At 33.1% G+C, this 19,649-nt stretch overlaps 1 protein-coding gene across 13 annotated transcripts in view; it reads right to left on the bottom strand.

Annotated features, from left to right (window-relative positions):
• Nucleotides 1–19,649, bottom strand: part of LOC132758137 (polypyrimidine tract-binding protein 1-like) — a 132,270-nt gene that overhangs the window by 91,703 nt on the left and 20,918 nt on the right. For 5 of the 13 annotated variants that reach the window (XM_060749656.1, XM_060749654.1, XM_060749655.1 and 2 more), the window contains exon 1: nt 220–1,228. The exons of 2 other annotated variants lie outside the window; for them this stretch is intronic. In XM_060749656.1, coding sequence (XP_060605639.1) covers nt 220–438 — 219 coding nt within the window. In that variant the 5' untranslated portion in view covers nt 439–1,228. Of the gene's footprint in view, nt 1–219; nt 1,231–19,649 lie in introns of those variants that run through there. 6 more of the 13 variants (XM_060749657.1, XM_060749651.1, XM_060749652.1 and 3 more) reach the window with 3 other exon arrangements.

Below are 19,649 nucleotides of genomic sequence, written 5' to 3'. Positions count from 1 at the left end.
TAAAGCAGGTAATACACGCAAGCTGTGACAACCACAATGATATACCATCCACTTGTTTATATCATTTAATATATCAGAGTATAAAATAGAAAAAGCAATACTCTGAATTTACGAACATCACGAATTCTCATAATTGTATTGTATATCACCTGTGCACTGTATGCAAAGTATTTATGCATTTTAACAGCAAGTATTTTAAGTTGCAAAAGAATACCTTACCTTTCGGCAAACAGCTAAAGTAAGAGGTTGATATGCAGCAGCGGTGGCTTGTAGCGGTTGTGGCGCTGCTGTGACTGGTACCAGGTAGGGGTCAGCAATGGACGGCGATGTGACAGCGGTCAAAAACTGGTGTGGTGGTAATTCTGTGGCGATCGGTGTGTGAGCTCCTAAAGCTGGGATAGCTGGCTGTCCGAGAGGGTAACTGTAAGCTACGTACATTATACACCTGCACGGCGATCACTGAGCATATTATATTGTGAGCAATAAGTATTGGTATTCACACTTCCTCTCGTAGAGTTTCTAAAAATAGCACTGATGTGATGACTCGATTCCAAGTCAGTGTTGGCGATGGATCACACGGAGCTCGACTGAATAAACCCAAACGTCAGCAGGACATTAAATTATGATTAAATAGTAAACTCCCGATTATCTATCCGCAGAAAAAAAATAACATGACATAAAGACGATACGGAAACAAATATGATGTGACACGAGGTATGTACACTCTGTAAATGATATCAGCTTAGTTGATCAACCACACTGGGAAGTGTGTCCTCGTTTTATAAAACTCTCCGATCAATACATCGAAAATATTATCAGATAATCAGTTCCTGTCAGCGTATAAACTGATGCATAATGCACTTTCGATTTGTACTAACTAAATAATTATTCAGCTATCACTTATTGTCCAGATTTCCTGAGTAATTAACTTGAGCTCCGCATAAACCACTTAAAACTCTCCAAATAAGGTAGAAAAAGTCTTGAAAGTAAATAATATTGTCCTGTTGAACATCAGTAAGTCAAGTCTCCCCCTTAAAACATGTCCTGTTTCACTGATACTAGGAAAAACAATAACTATTCAAGTGTACACAAGAGATATAAATTTTTGCCCCAAGCCGTAAGATCTTTGGAATATTTTCACTTTATAATCAAATACCCCTCAGTTCACACTACCATCACTACAATATGATAGAACAAAATTTTGCAATGTCTATATTAAAGCTTTTACCGATTGAATAAATATTGACTCTTACTGGCCGCCTTTGACAGAGAAAATTTACGACAAAGACTCGACGAGATCATGTGACCATTATATAAAATCGGAGCTAAATTACACCCCATTCAAGTGACAATAGAGAAAGGTTTTATTTTACATTTAATATGTCCCATACAAGGCTGAAACCATAATTATTAACATGAAATTTATTTTTTAAACTTTAGTTATGTACAGGTATTAGCTTTACCTTGCGTATTTACAGCAAATTAGGGAAGCTTTTGTATCAGGAAGAGTCCTATGCAAATATTTACAGAAAATTTCGAACCTATCGGGATTTTTTTTTAATGACACTATTGATTAAAATAGAAATATTGCCGCAGTAAAGTCAATAGCTCTTGTTTTATGAGTTTCTAGTCATAATCTAAATAACTGTAGTTAATGTTCCGTTTCAACAGTCAAAACATTCGAATTTAAATGCAAGAAAACAATAGGCAGATCTTTAAAGTTTCTCTCGTTTTCTTTTGTCTTTCCTCTTTTATATAAACATTAGTTATTATTTCCGCCTTGCACTATAGTTTCTTTTGTACATTTAATTAGGAAAAAAAATGTTAGTGCCTGACAGTTATTTTAATTTAATATAGTAATTAAAGGGAAACCTGAGAAAACCACATGTACATGTTTGCAGGAAGATTTATACCAGTAGTGTGTGTGTGTCTAAGAATATGTAAAATAATTAATAAAACATAATTATCTGAACAGGAAATTTTCAAAATAATAAAAAGTTATGACATAAAAATATCTAAAAATATTTTCTTTTATCTTTAAAAAATAACTGCCTTCTTCATGTACACAGATTAAAGAAGCCCATATTGTACATTTTTACACTTTTAAAAACAAAATGAACTTAAATTAAAAATTTATTTGAATATTAATGAATTAATGAAAATATAATATGAATTTATATAACATGATAATATTTTAAAAAAGTTGTAAAAATTTGCTCAAGCTTGAGACACTGTTCTTTCATATAATAATAATAATATTCAACTATTCAAATACTGATCACAAAAGAAAATTAAATCACCTTTTATAAAAATTTTAATTTGATTTTTTTTCTCACTATAACCCCAGGGCATTATCCTTTCCAATTAAAAAATATCATTTAGATTGCAGATCCTATACTTGTATATAATCAACAAATCTAGGCATAAATAATTTTGTACTGAAATCAGCTATCTTAAAATCTGTTTTAATTTATGTAAGTGTTTTAGTTTTTGTAAAAAAATATTTTTTTTTTTAGTTTTTTTTTTGCTTTTAAGAAAAGTTCAAGGGAAGTAACTCAAGAGACATATAAATCTTAAGCAGTTATTTTCCTTGAGAATACAACTTTAAAAACAGTGTATCTTTAAAGCTGCACACTTCCAGATTTTACATGTTATATGTGGTATAAGACTGATTCTGCAGTATTTTATCACCATATTCCTACTACGTTTAACTAACACAGTAAGGGCTGTTTTTGCATATTTTGACCATTTTTTGTTAATTTTCGTGGATTGTGAGTGCCGATTGCAATATGTAAATTACTTTATTTAAATGTTTACCTTACAATATTTTACTTAAAAAATAAAACATTTCCCAAATTTTCATAAAATTAACATGAATCTGGAGGCGTGCTGCTTTGAATAAATAATAAAACTTTAAGTAATTTTTCATTTCATTTCATTATAGTGAAAGATTATATTGTCAACATTAATGAAAATTCTTTTTTCAATGGTGCCTATAGGTTGAACTTGTTGTTTTGTTGTTGCTGATGTTGTTGTTGTTGTTTTGGTAAAGTTTGCTGATTACAACAAAAATTAGTATTTCTGTCAATAATTCACCAGAAATTGCAAAATATTAGTGACTTAAGATTGAAAGCTGAATAAAACCTGAAATACTTTAACCCATAAACATGATTGGACTTAAATTGTGTGGCCTTTACCAACAAGTATAGAGCCACTGGGCAACTAAAATTTACAAGACCATCAGAGCTCTCTGCCTCCCTCTCTCTCTCTGTTTTGAGAGAACAGCTTACCTGTACCAGCGAAGGAAGGGGACATTTTTATTTAATTTTTCTCTCGTAAGTGGAAAATTCATGCAATTTTTGCTACACATACATTCAGTAAGAGACAATACTTCTGAAGTTGCTTTTTATAACGTTCTGTATTTTATTATTCTTAAAGCATATTAAATTTTATTTCAAGAGGATATTGCCAGGTAGAGGCTAACAAAAAATTTACAAACTTTTTAAAAATAAGATAAAGAAAAACATAAACTTTTTGGGAAAAGGTCTTTTATATTTAGGAATTTCCTTTCTAAAATTTGTGAAATGAGCGCCCAGGTTTGCCTGATGAAATATCAGAAGTTTCCATAGCTTGAAAAACATAGAGCAATATATCAAACAACATCAGTATGAAAGTAAGTTCATGTACAGACAAATGATAAAATAGTGTATGTTATGCTGTCTGGCCGTACAAAACACTTCTGCTCTAATCAATAAAAATTTCACTAGTTATTATTTATAATCACACATGTAAAAACAGGCATTATTTTCAGAAGGGGGGGACTATAAATATTTTTTATCTATGTTAAGTAGTCTTCAAAAAATGAAAATGGTAAATTTTCCCAATCAATTAGGACATCTGGACAAGTTTAAGCAAACATTCACGACTTACTGTATATTTCTGTATGTTTGCACAATATATTTAAGTTCAGTGACAAATTAATAGATCTGTGGAAGAGGTGGTACATGAAGCACAAAGCGGGTTTGACACTTCAATTAGTATGAAATTCATACTATATCCAATACAATGTCTACCCAGTGAATTCAATACAGAAAATAAAACTCAAATATAACTAGAACTATCATTAAAGCTGATTAATACCCCCACAAGTCTGCTTCGGAAATGAGGATGTTACTAGTAACAGAATTAGGGCTGGATTAATATACCGGTAAATCGGTATTTATCGATTTTCCGTTTTTCAATACGGTACGGTTACCGGGTTTTAGCTATACCGATACAAAGGGAGACAACCTAATAAATGCGTAACTAACGATCATGATGACTCTACATTAAAATTATCGTCTGTTTAACAAGTAAAATGTCAGCGAGAAAGTCAAAAGTGTGGGCATTTTTCTCCAAAGTCAACGATAAAAAGGCCCTCTGTAATATTTGCAAGGCCGAAGTGGCAAGTTCCGGCGGCACAACTAATATGTCAACTCATCTGAGGAGGCATCACAAAATTGATCCAGCCATTCAATCTAATGCATTGGAGAAAAAGTTACCTTCAGGTTTGCGGTATTTTTATTAGACCAAACAGTAACTTGTAATTTAATCCAACACACGAATTGTATATAGTATACACATATATCTTACAAATTTATTGATTTTCCAATATGAAAGTAGCTAAATAAATGTGACCGAGATATTGACCTTTTGTGACCTAGCTAAACACCGTTTCCCAGGAAGTTACGGATTTAGCTCTCGGAAATTACATCAAATGAAGTCTACAAAATTAAAACGTGATATTTCTATTTTTATTTTACCGTTTAAGAATGAAATATGATGTTTTAGAGAATTGTCACCGTTCTATTACCATATATCTCAAATTTAACAAAATTGATTTTATAATTAAAATCTATAAACTTAAAACAGTCATAGGCACCTGCCATAATAAATAAAGATATTTTGCATAAATGTTTGCATGAAAATTATTTGTATAATGATATCTAATCCTTTTTTAAATAATTGTTTTGTTTCATATCGTCAAAAAAGGCCATCATGTTTATTTCAGAAAAGTTGCACAATTAAAGTAATAAAGGTTCCTTTGCCATGCTATAATAGACTCAAAAGATGTTTGAACGAGAAGGATATGAATTATTTTTATAATAAATTTCATCAAAATTCTTTAATTTTTTTGTGACAGAACTTAATGAATTTTTCCATATTTTTTTCAGGAAAGGTCTCTGATACAGTTACTGCAAGTGCAAGCAGCAGCTGCTCATCCTCATCAGTATCAGCGAATCCATGGACAATATCTCAACAAGCAAAACTTCCATTTGCAAAGTAAAATGAGATTACAAACTCTGTAGTATATTATCTCATTCAGGACCTACGCCCTTTCAGTACCATCGAAAGCCAACCATTTAGAAAAATGTTATTTGTCTTGGAGCCCAGGTACCAACCTTCAAATCGGCACACATTGGCAGAGAAGCTGATACCTAATCTGTTGGAGAAAGAGAAATCAGCACTTCAAAGTGAACTTGATCAAGCCCTTGCAGTTGGTTTGACATCGGATGCATGGACATCAAGGTCTGCTGATTCGTACTTAACCATCACTTGTCACTACCTTAAAGATTGGAATTTGCAGTCAAAAGTCCTGCAAACTGAACATTTTCATGGAAGCCACACTGGAGAAAATGTTGGTCTTGAACTCAAAACAGCTCTATTAAAGTGGCATATTATGGATAAGGTTAAAGTTGTCACTGTTGATAATGCATCCAATATGACGGCAGCAATCAGGGTTTCTGGCGTTGATCTTAAGCTGGGATGTTTCGCCCATACATTAAACCTTGCTTCCAACAAAGCCCTTAATGTAACAGCTTTAGGAAAGGTTTTAGGCAAAATAAGGTCTGTGGTTACCTTTTTTCACAAAAGTTGTATTGGAACAGAATTTTTGAAGCAGAAGCAGTCTGGTCTTGGCTTACCAAATCATAAACTGATTATGGATTGTAAGACTCGGTGGAATTCCACATATAATATGCTTCAACGATTTCTTGAACAACGACCTGCTATTCTTGCTACATTGTTGGATGAACGATTAAAAAACGTGAGTGCTAAGGCAAACATTGTTACTAACCTTTCAGACTCTGAAATCAATATTTGTGAAGTTTTTGTAAAGATCATGGAGGTTATGGTTACTGCTACTTTAGCCTTGTCTGAAGAAAAGTCACCAACTGTTGGTCTTATTCTTCCATTATTAGAAAGACTTCGTAAACATTTTACAGTAAATTCTGATGATGAACCATTCACCAAATCCCTGAAGGCAGCAGTTGGCACTGATCTAGCAACAAGATATACTGATCCACATTTGCTTGTGTTTCTGGAGGAGGCCAGTGCATTGGATCCAAGAACCAAGAATAAGGCTTGTGTAAATGATGACACATGGAACAGAGTTTTAGAAAAAACTATTTTGTTGACAACTGTTGTGGGTAAACAAGTAACTGTTAAGCAAGAGCCAGGTCTACCTGTAGCTGATAGTAATCTACCTCCTTTGCCAGAATTGCCTTCTGATGATACTACAACCTGTGAGGAGGGGCCAAAAATCAACTCTATGGATGATAAGACAGAGATACATAAGAAGACTGCCTTAGAGTGTTTATTTGATGATGATGTCCAAGTGATCAAGGAGGAGCCTGCATTATCACTTCAACAAAGAGTATTAAAACAGATAGATACTTACAGAAAGGCTAAGCAACTACCTATGAATGCTAACCCATTAGAATTTTGGAAGTACACCCTGAATATCCTGATCTTAGCCTTCTTGCTCAGACCTACTTCTGCGTGCAAGCAACATCTGTTGCCTCTGAGCGTGTTTTTAGCACAAGTGGTGACATTGTGTCAGCAACAAGGTCATGCTTGAAACCTGATCTTGTGGACAGTTTAGTTTTTCTTAAGAAAAATATGACCATGCCATAGTAAATGGCATTTGTAATTGCAAACTGAGCAAACTAAAAAAACACTAAAAGTCTATTGCTATAACTGTAACCTAAATCTTGTATTTTTTCAAACTTTGAAACATTACCTTGATCACTTAAAAAGTTAATAAAACAAAAGAATTATCTGATTTTTTCATTTCTTTTTATTAAATATATATATATTAACATATTATACAGCATCAGTAACAAAGTTAAAATCTTCAGAAATAAGAAAAAAACAATATTTGGCCAGATTATTTATGATATATACTACTAATAAATACATCCTATCAATGAAGCATTATTGTACTGTATCGTCAATACGTATCGTGTATCGTTGGTCTGTATCGCAATACGTATTGTATCGGAAATGTCTGATCAATACCCAGCCCTAAACAGAATACCTTGTAATAGAATTGAAACATAGAGTTATGGTTGTGGGCAATTAAAGATAATTGTGGTTCATGTATGTTGCATTTCCTTTCAATGTGGTTGGCCATTGATGAAGTTTAATTGAATTACTCTGTAATAAGTCCAGAAAGACAGAGAAAAAGAACAAAGGGCAATAACTCTATAAATACTGAAGATAGAGTTATAGTTCTTGTGCACTGCACTTCCTCTTATTGTGCTTGACCATTGTATGAAGTTGTTTTGAATTCCAACCAGTACGTTTTAAGTTATGCTCCGGACAAGGAAAAGTATCAAAGGGCAGTAACTCTGTATTTTGTCAAAATGGAGTTATGGCTCTTGTGCACTGCACTTTCTTTTAATGTCCTTGACAACTGTATGAAGTTGTACTGAATTCCAAACAGTAGTTTTCAAGTTATGCTCTGGACAAGGAAAAGTAACAAAGGGCAATAACTCTGTAATTAGTCAAGATGGAGTTATTATAAGTCTTCAAGTTATGGTCCGGACAAAAGAAAGCAATAGAAAAGTAACAAAGGGCAATAACTCTGTAATTAGTCAAGATGGAGTTATGGTTCTTGTGCACTGCACTTCCCCTTATTGTGCTTGGCCATTGAATTCCAACCAGTAGTTTTAAAGTCATGCTCTGGACAAGGAAAAGAAACAAAGGGCAGTAACTCTGTAATAAGTCAAAATGGAGTTATGGTTCTTGTGCACTGCACTTCCTCTCAATGTGCTGGACCATTGTATGAAGTTATAATGAATTGCAACAATTAGTCTTCAAGTTATGGTCCGGACAAAAGAAAGCAATGGAAAAGTAACAAAGGGCAATAACTCTGTTATTACTTTAGATAGAGTTATGGTTCTTATGCACTGCACTTCCTCTCAATGTGCTTGACCATTGTATGTAGTTATATTGAATTCCAACCATTAGTCTTCAAGTTATGGTCCGGACAAAAAAAAGAAGGCAATGGAAAAGCAACAAAGGGCAATAACTCTGTAATTACTTTAGATAGAGTTATGGTTCTTGTGCACTGCACTTCCCCTTATTGTGTTTGACAATTGTATGAAGTTGTTTTGAATTCCAACCAGTAGTTTTCAAGTTATGCCACGGACAAGGAAAAGTAACAAAGGGCAATAACTCTGTAATTAGTCAGATAGAGTTATGTTTCTTACGCACTGCACTTCCTCTCAATGTGCTTGACCATTGTATGTAGTTATATTGAATTCCAACCATTAGTCTTCAAGTTATGCTCCGGACAAGGAAAATGCAACGGACAAAAAAAAAAGCAATGGAAAAGCAACAAAGGGCAATAACTCTGTAATTACTTTAGATAGAGTTATGTTTCTTGTGCACTGCACTTCCCCTTATTGTGTTTGACAATTGTATGAAGTTGTTTTGAATTCCAACCAGTAGTTTTCAAGTTATGCCCCGGACAAGGAAAAGTAACAAAGGGCAATAACTCTGTAATTAGTCAAGATAGAGTTATGGTTCTTGTGCACTGCACTTCCTCTCAATGTGCTTGACCATTGTATGTAGTTATATTGAATTCCAACAATTAGTTTTCAAGTTATGCTCCGGACAAGGAAAATGCAACGGACGTCTGGACCGACCGACCGACCGACCGCCCGACCGACCGACCAACCACCGGGTGACTCCTATATACCCCCCCAAACTTCGTTTTTGGGGGTATAACAATATTTGAATTCCTGTAACAATTCTCAAAATTGTTACCGTCAGGTTATTGATGGGTTTTCAGATACTATCAATATTTTGACACATGTAAAAAGAAAGTCCAAATCTTAAATTAATGTCCTATTTTTATTTCAAGATGTAACTTATCTTGGCACCAATTAAAACACAATTAACACAATTTCAGCACGTTGAGGCACATGAAATTGCAAACATATCTTCCTATTAAGGAGTTGGACATTGAATTATCATTTTCAAAAATATTTCTTTTGTTTAGGTTCTTAACACTTAGCCTGCTTGAGGCAACATAATTTATCTATCCCTCGACCAGTGCTGGCCATGATCATCCTGATCCAAGGTCTGCACAGTTCCCTGTTCCATCAGTACATATTTATAAATTTTCCCCTAAAAATGAAGAATGGTTTTGTCCAGATTGAAGAATAGACAAATCCATTTAAAATATATAGCAAGGTAGGTAGGAAAAGGTTAATTTGGGTCAAAATACAGTCAAACCCTGTATTCAAATACCCGGTATTATCCAAAGTAGTTTGGCTGTCCCGTTTATTATTCTATATAAATTAATATAGATAGGAATGTATAATTCGAAATGCATTATCCAAATACCTTCTATTTTTTTAAGTAAAATTTTGGTCCAGATTATACATTTATGAAAAAATTTCACACCTTTTATCCCAAGCCAGATTAATTGGGGTTGATCAACATGCTAACCATCCCAACTTGTGAAATTTTTCTTACAGACATGCCTGTATTTTAGACAATTGTGATAATTACAGTATGCTTCACGTGCTCTTTGATTACCGAAATGTACTTGTTTGCAAGTGATTTTGTATCAATAATGAGACGGTTAAAAGGGTTCATATATTTATGATAATCAAAGATTTTTTTAGTCCCTGGTACTTAGAATAATCAGGGTTGAACTGTATATCAAGTATAACCATGTCTCAAAATGTAAATATTAATGATTATGAAATAGTTAAAATACATTTAGATAAATTGGAGAAATCAAATTGTAAAACATGACTAAATATGTTAAGGTGTATAAATAACATTATAGCTGGCTTCTGATATATAAATTTCAAACTTGCCTATAATTATTTCAATTCTTTACTCGTTACAAACAAGCCTATATAAGAATGTTTCAGAAGATAATGTGGCCATTAATTTCATAAAAGAAATGTCCTTCAAACCATAATCTTCTGCACAAGCATAGCATGAAACTCTTTTCAAATTTCTTAACCAATCTAAAGTTCAAATAAATCAAAATTAATCATTCCCGAGATGAAACGCACTTAAATAAATTTCAAAAACCTGAAAAAAATTTTAACGACAATTTAATTTTTCTGCCATTCAGATTATTTGATAACAGTCAAGGATTTCAAAATAATCAACCCTTAAATAAGTAAGTGAACAATTAAAGTTGAGCGTGCGTAATTTATTTTTTTGTATACCTTAGACAAATATGACACAACTGTATAATTTTTGCAAGACTTATAATAATGATTATGCTAATAATTTAGATATTATTATAACGATAAAATTCAAAACGTCTGAAAGCAAAGTAATTATAACAATGTATGTACTTGTTTTTTTAAACTTGCATTCAGGTGATATTTGTTACCATGGTAGCAAACTAAACACTTTGAAATAAAGGTGACGATTCAGTATATTATGATGTTTCAACACTATACGTTTGCATAAAAAATCAGGGATTTTGCCCCCAACACACACCAACACACACCCCCACAACCCAAACGCCTAAGAATGTATTATTTGGGCCAAAACTGAAATGTAAAGGTGGATATTTCATAATTTGCCTGGATTAATGATTAAGAAATTCTCTAAAATGCATAAGACATCATACAATTTTTACTCTTTTGAAAAAAATTATGCCAACTTTAAATAATGTCCAATGGTAGATTTTTAGAGTTGGGGAGCTAGCATCCACATTAATGTCTGTGAACCATTGTATATACAGCCATGTCTATGTCTCTTACCTACATCTTAATATATATATTTCTTGTGCTGTAAACACATCCTTATCTCTAAACACATCCTTATCTCTTAACACATCCAGGTCATTTTCATCTCTAAACACATCCTGGTCATTTTCATCTTGTCTGTGACTCAACTTCATCTCTAAGTATGTCTAGCATCTCAAAACACATCCTGTCTTCTTTACAGTTTACCTCTTTCTGTATTTTCTATAAACATGCCTTGCATCTCTAGACATATCAATGCCTGAACACATCTTTGCCTCTGACAAAATTTCATCTCCTAACTGCTTAAATATGTTTTTAACCTCTAAACTGTTGCATGCAACAGGTAGTGGGTACAGTAAGTTTAAGAACATATCAGTCTGATGTGAATACATGTATATTTAAATGTGACTGAAGTCTATAGGTGTCTATGCCACATCACTTTTTTGTTGTTCTCATTCAAGATTTTTGTATCTTCTGATCAAAAATTTAAAGTTTGTTTTATATAGTGACTTTCCTGCTTAATTGGTGTAGGTAGACCTCAGGTGCCCCTTTGTGCATTATTCTGTTTCCCGAGTAGAATACAAGCTGGATATGAAACATGAAAGAATCTGAATTCCTCAACAGCATTGAGGGGAGAATTAAAAAGCCAAGAAAACATACAATATAGTCTGTAAACAGACGGACAGACAGACTGACCAGTAGAAATTTTAATTGGAAGCAAGTAATATACTTTACTTCGGAAGTATAAAAGATAACTGACATCAAAGAACATGAAAACTTCGAAGTAACACATTATACCGAGCTTAACATATAGCATGAGAAATCATATATTCATTTTATGTTGGAACAATCTATCTGATATATAGAGCCTACTGAGAGCTAATAGAAAACTTATGGCCAGCCTTTGATGCTTTATAAAATGTTCTATAATTGTCAACTAGAGAATTCTGTGATTTCACTTAGAACTGACAACATTCCCTGTTCCAGCGATGCCTTGAAGGTCTACCAGGAGATATTGAAGATTAATCTATTACGTAATTTATAACATGAACGTAATTTATTACATTTCACAGTGTGTGAATATTTGTTACGAAATATTAAACGCGTTGATAAGTTATCAAGACAAAAACAATGTGCACAACCGTTTTTGTTATCAGTGAATTTCATATTTCCCCCAATACTTCAGTAATAAACATTTAACTTCCATGTTGACAGGAGCTCAAAATGTTATCTCAAATTCCAGCATTGTACCGAGGGCAATACAGATATAATCTGTCAGTCTACAGATATATTGATTGATTTTAATGAAATATTTGTTTCATCCTGACCTTACGTAAAATAGCCTAATCGACCCCAAAAAATTCTGATTAGTATGTAAATATTGTAACCTAACATGGCCAATAACTCTGTTTGCATTAGATAATACCAACATATGGCGAATTATTGATATCAATAAAGCCTGAACAATACATTTCAAAGAAATAGTATATGTGCAAACTGTTGCCACGACAATATCTTATTCCTTCTATAATTTCAATCGTAACCAGAATGCAACTGAAGGAAAAATCAAGCATGTTGACTCCTACATGTTCAAAATTCAAAACCTAAATAATGGTCAGTGAAAAATCATTGTTCGCAGGCTTCTTTTATGATTATAAAAAAACTCCATTAAAACGGTTAACAAAACCTTTATTCACTATTGAATGGGCTCGCGTTTCTTGATTCACAATTCTATGTCAGGTATACACAATACCTACTGTCGTCCTCGCATCAAATCCTCATAAAGGCGTAACCTCACTTCAAACAAACACAAAATGTGCTGAAATCCAATACTTCATAACAAAGTGAATGATGTTTTATATTACTTCATGTAAATAATGAAAAAAAGACTGAATTTAGAATTCGTATAAAAATCATTATTATTTCATAAAAGAATCAATGACTGGAATGGAAGCTGGTTATATCGCAACTAATGGATGTACTGTTCATTACATGGATGTACTGTACTGTACAAAAGTACAGACGAACGGATGGATGGATTGATGGTGGTATAGGTGGTTTTCACTCCGGATCACGGCAGTAAGCTACATTAAATTTACCAGAGTACAATTCATCCACCACATCATTCCTGGGCAGGCTGATAAGCAGATGACCAGTACAAGGTGCCTTCACTTTCCAAAGGGACTCATAACTGCTGTACATACCAGAGCATAGGTACAGTGCGAATGAACGTAGAAAGAATTTCATAATCAATCAGAATGAAAGTGACCTGCCCCGTCCGGGAATCAAACCAGGGTCGCCCTATTCACAGTCCAATGCTCTTACCTACTGAGCTTACTGGATGGCACGCAAAAATACTGGCTAATTTGTAAATTTATATATGAAGGGTCTTCATGGCCAAGTGGTTTCGCAACGGGTCCGGCAATAAAAACAACAGCTTAAAAACAAACAAAGATACAAGGCCACAAATCAATCACAGTTATAACTATGAAAATTAATTTTCTAAACTCAATAAAATAGAACATTTTCAGTTTTGCTGCAGTCATTCTTAAACCACATCAAACTGGCTGTCTTTTTTTATTTCCTGTTGATTAAAAAATGTTTAATTTCCTTCATTATTGTATGATAATAATTATTTTCCTGAAAAGAATGAAGCATTGTTCATGTGTCAACATTTTTTACCATTTTCTCAATTACTTACATTAAGTCATTGTGAGCATTAGCTGATTTCATAAATCCAAATATATTTAACCTTTAGCCTCTTAAATAGAGTTATCCAGCTAATATTTTTGAACCAGTTCATTGTTAACTTTGGGGTTACTGAGATGACAAATTAAAACAAGCCATCTAGCAATCTTGTGCCAAAACAGGAAAATAAAAAAAAGAAAATGGAATCTCTAAAAAACGCCCAAAACATCCAAATTAAAAATGTTGCAGGCTCGGTTGATTGAGCCTGTTCATGTATGGTACTGGAAAGTGCAAGTTACTGGTCCACACCCTCTAGTACCAGCTTGAAGCAGAATTCAACATCTTAACATGTAAAATGGTGAAATTTAAAATTTAGAAACATCCACAGATGATTTTGGTTAGCCTTAGGTGTAACAAACTTAAAGAAACACCAGTGGTCAAAATAAGCACACCTACTGGAGCTAAGAGATGCATAGACTCAAGTAATGCCACTTTGTTAAGCTACTGCCATTTAAAACCAAGACTGATTTACCATGAAATGATAAATAAAATTAGCTAATTTTGATTAATCAAAATTTCTTACTATCAAAGTAAGACAATACCCATTTTTTTTAAAATAGCCGTCAAACATAAGCACTTAATGAAGACAGGCAAGAAAAATCATTAGTGTTTAAATCTAATAAAATCAAAGTCCCCAAGTGACAGAAACATAGATTTACTTTATTAATCTTATAAATCATATAGCATTTAACTTTTAATATTACCATAGTAACAGACTTGAGGTTTCTAGAAACTAAGGCATTTTTTAAAGCTATTTTATACAAATTAATCAATAATTAACAAAATGTTAAAATACTCAAATTACAAAGAACACAAGTATATACATATATGATAAATACAGTAATAATTCATTGTCAAGAACGGCTTTCAAAATAAAGTAAGATTTCATCACTGTTACAAGGGAAAGAACTCTTGCTTGCTTTAAGCAATAACTATTAATAAAGGGCAGAATTTAACAGTTACTTAAGCACAGTTTTATAAGTTCGTTAATAAAATCTTTATATATCAGTTACTGAACCATTGAACCAGATACACAATATAATGGATGACGGCTTAATAAATGAGCTCTGAACAAATCTAATTTTGTGTCCTCTGCAAGCCGACTTTTTTCCCCAGATGCCATATAAAACAATCCATAAAAACATACCCTTGTCAATATCAATTTTTTCTTGATGCAATATAAAATATCATTGTGGATAGAACTATCGGCACCGTTAAAATTACCGAAATCCAATTACTTCAATACCGTTTTATATTTTCCTAGTAAATTGGAAAAAACCCGTCAAAAATTACAATACATAAAAGTGATTCAATCATATAACTAACAGGAAAACATCTATACGCCATGACGGACATATCACTAACCGGCGTAGAAACACGATATTGGTCGAATCAGATCGCATCACCGCGCCAATCATGTATCAATCGTGACCTGCCAAAACCACTCATTTCCATTAGTGATAAATTATTCATGTGGCCTTTTTCAAAACCATTTTCAATTTCGCAAATGCATCAGCTGAGAGACCCGGTAATGAATAATTGAGAGTCACCCATTAGAGATATTCTTTAGTGTTTACTGGGATTCCCGATGCAAGATATAGTGTGGCTACAACAATGAACTTGATTGGTGTAATACAATTTACTCAGCATTAATCACACCTCCATCTTTCTGTGGGGACAGCATTCTTTGTGATATACAAGTTTTTATTTTCCTGTCATTTTTAAAATATTTTTTTCCCGAATGCACTGCAATGAACTTCTCTGTATAATCATTTCTATATCATATCAAAAACATTATATAACTATATAAAATTTATCAGAATTTTTGAATGATTTATTTCTCCATAGGTGATATGTGATACCGTTGTACAAGACAACTCATGTCTAGTAACAAGCACTAATTTAACTTTAATATGATCTCCATCAACCTTCAGTCAATAATTACAGTTTTTTCCCATTACTTTTTCATCTCATATCTGTTTGGTTTTTTTTTGGTTTTTTTATCTCAACACTTTTCGATGTAAATATAATTGTTTACAAATAATTTCACACTGATTTAACAAGTTAATATTATACATGTATGTTAGAGGAACAGGGGTGTGTGTGACGGATGGAGGAAAGGAGTTCAGCATGTGTTATGTGTACCAATGCATGTCATACTGAGTAGCTCAAGTACATTTACTAGAAAGCTACTGAACAAAGCATGAACATAAAGATTCAAAAGAGTTTTTGAATTTCTAAAAAAAGTAATTGGAAATAAATGGAATTAATATTACAAGATATGTTCTCTGTGCTTTATCATGCAGGCAAGTTCATGTAGGGGGTAGATTACCATATGGTAGTAACTTTCATGTCAGAGATACCTGTCTTGGATAAAGACTAAATTATAATTATGATTCTACAGACAAATGGATGAAAAGATATGATGTAACCGTTATTAACGGAATGACACGTGGATTTGGAATTTTTATGCGTACAAGGGACTTAGGATTGGATATTTAAAGCGTCCTTTTGCAAAAAGTATGCATAAAAATACGCTGAAATAAGCGTTTCCGAGAGCCCTGCGTTAAGTGTTATGCCAATGCTCGCCATCCTGGTGCTGAGAGCCACACTCGCAGAATACAGTCGATCATCACCTCCAACAACATGAGCATGATAATAAAAACATTTAAATGGGAATCAATTCTGAACATGAAATTTTGATACTGAAATTGCAAGTAAAAGTTATATGACAAATTAATAACGTTGTCACTTCCATAGAAAAAAAACTCAACCACTTTCCAACGTTCTGACATGAACACGTTAATGAGGGAACAAACTTGTTAAATCACACATGTGATCTTACATAAAAACAAAGCTTAAAATATCGCCCTAACTTGTGACATGCTACTCTGTAACGTTATGTTTGACAATGCTAGCGTGGTAGAAAAAAAGCTTTTAGCACACTGCCAGGATTCCATTAGGCAAGTTAGCACCTAGAAAAAGACTAGTAGTGCGACTGAAATGCCCATTATTATAAAACAAACACAAGTATTGATGCTGTATGGATTACCGGACATGTTGTCAATCTATACACTACACGCCAACATGAAGTTTTTCAAGTCCATTGTGTTTATTCTGGTTGCTATGGCTCTGTTCTAGTTTATGTACCATATAGAACAAAGACTATTTAATAAAATTTTGAATTTAACCCTTTAACCTGCAGATTTTTCTGCTATGGACTTACCAAGTTTTGAAATTAGAACTGTCCATTCTAAGTTTAAGGAATTTCAATCTCAAAAGTTAAAAAGATACTTTAGCGACCAACAATACAAAAACCTGGTCACTCTGCACAAACAAGCAGGCTGGCCTTACTCTATACTGGTGGCAAAGTGGACTTTTGGTTCCAGCAAGGTAAAGGTTCAGGTATGACAATACTCAAACATTATTCTCATAATTATACACCCTGTACAATGAGACCACCTGGCTCAGACTTCACTGCAGGCAAAAGTTTTCAAATGGTTATATTCTTTGCTGAAAATGTGAAAACAAAACCCACAAACAAAATATGTTTGTAATATTTGCAAAAGGTTCTTTGAATAAAAATGCAGGAAATATTAAGAGTTCTGGATTAGACTGCTGCAGCTAGGAGAACACAAGCTGCCTGCAAAAACACATGACTATAACCTCCACACTGTACAAATGCTAGTGAGCTGAAAAACAACCACTTTACTAGTATTGCTTTTTACAAAATCTCAATAAATCATTTATCTCAGAAGTATAAATATATATACACTTGAAAAATTTGTTGCAATGCATGACAACTTGAAAATGTATTAATAAAATTAATGTTTAAGGTACTATCTGCATTCTCTTAAAGTCAATCAAAATTTCTTGCATAAGAGAGACAACTCTTCCAGTAAAACATCATCTGATTAACTTATTTGCTCAGAGGTTATCCCCCTTTACAATAAATAAAATCAGTGTAATGAAATATGCCTTAAATTTGTTCAGTAATCCCCTTCATGTTTTACATTGTTAGTTATATCATTAATTTTATTCCAAGGTTTTGCTATGGTGATGTAAGAAAACTAAAGTGCAGTAGAAAGCAGCATTTCTTAAAGTTTTTCACAGAGCAGCAGCATTTCTTAAAAGGTTTTTCATAGAACATCAACATAAACAAGAGCTGTCCGTAAGACAGCGCGCTCGACTTTTTTAGTGCTTGCCTATAATACAAAACATTGACAGTTAAGGGCCATAATTCAAATAAAATCTTTGACAGAATTACCTTCTCCTGGACATGTTTGGGAATCATGATTGTAAACAAGTATTCCAACTTTCAAATTAATATCTCAAACAGTTCAGTCAAAAAGTGGACTGGTACTAAAAACTTAACCAAGATTCTAAGTCGATAAAAGGCCTTAATTTTTAAAACAAATCCTTGACAGAGTTACCTTCTCTTGCGTACAGATGGGGGTAATGATGTGAAATAGCATTAAAAGTTTCAAAGCAATATCTCAAAGGGTTAAGGCAATAAGTGGATTTTACCCATATTCAATGTATTTTCTAAGTCAAAAAGGGGCATAATTCTGTCAAAAACCTTGACAGAGTTATGTCTCTTGTCTGTTGATGAAGGTCGTGATGGTAAACAAGTATGGTCAGTTTCAAAGCAATACCTCCAATGGTTTTGAAATAAAGTGAGGTGGTACAAAAAACTTAACCAAGCTCAATACACTTTCTAAGTCAAAAAAGGGCCATAATTCTGTCAAAAACCTTGACAGAGTTATGTACTCTTGTCTGTAGATGGAGGTTATGATGGTGAACAAGTATGGTAAGTTTCAAAGCCATACTTGTAATACTTCTGAAATAAAGTGGGGTGGTACGAAAAACTTAACCAAGGTGTGACGCCAACGCTAACGCTAACGCCGACGCCGGGGCGAGTAGGATAGCTCCCCTTTTCATAGAAAAGTCGAGCTAAAAACTGTTATACCCATCAACAGTCAGTTTGACAGATTCCTAATGTAACGAAACTTGTCCTAGCAAAATTCTTTAAGCTGTAACCAGCCATTTGTTACAATTTCAGAACAAGAACCATTGCAAGCTTGTCATATGCTCAACTATTTCCTATTTCAAAAGACAAAGGTTTTCAAAATCCTTCTTACAGAAGTTAATAAATTTCATATTTGATATTGACGGAAAAGGTCATTTATAAATCAAAGTCATTCTTAAATCATTCAACATGAAAGTGTTTTTTATAGTGTTGTTTTTTCCAAACATGAATCAAATTTGTCTTTTAAACAAAGTGATGGCAAAGCAATGTTCAATAATCTGACCTTGATGATCTTATTTTAAGGTCAAGGTGATGATCTTGGTTTAGTCTAAGTATTGTTTGGTCAAGGTATGAATCAAATCTACAAATCAATAAGTTACGGTCAATTTTAGTGAAATCAATTTTAGCAAAATTTTACAATTTCATCAACTGGCATGATCAATCAAAGATCAATGCCATACTTTAGTTATTCACCATGTTGGTTTTCTTATATTGGCATAGTATGAATCAAAACCATTTATTGATAACCAAGTTATGGCCACTTTCAGCAAAATCCAATTATCTGACCTTAAATGTCAAGGTCAATATGTCAAAGTCACATTTTCTTAAACCTTCTTCAAAGTATTTTCTAAAGGCTCGTTTTGTAGAGTAATGAGGACAATGCATCCAAAAAATTACAATGATTATTCCAATTCTAGTTAAATTCAAATATCCGACTTTCAAGGTCAAGGTAATTTTTAAGTCAGGTCAAATTCAGTTTGAACTTTTTGAAGGTACATTTGTATTGTCCCAAAGATTGTTCTATCCTATATGAATAGAAA

The sequence above is a fragment of the Ruditapes philippinarum genome, unplaced genomic scaffold (genome assembly GCF_026571515.1).
Source record: "Ruditapes philippinarum isolate M1 unplaced genomic scaffold, ASM2657151v2 ctg680_1_1_1_1, whole genome shotgun sequence".
NCBI lineage: Eukaryota > Metazoa > Mollusca > Bivalvia > Venerida > Veneridae > Ruditapes > Ruditapes philippinarum.
The sequence above is the reverse complement of the archived record's forward strand: the minus strand, read 5'-3'. Positions and strand labels throughout refer to the sequence as shown.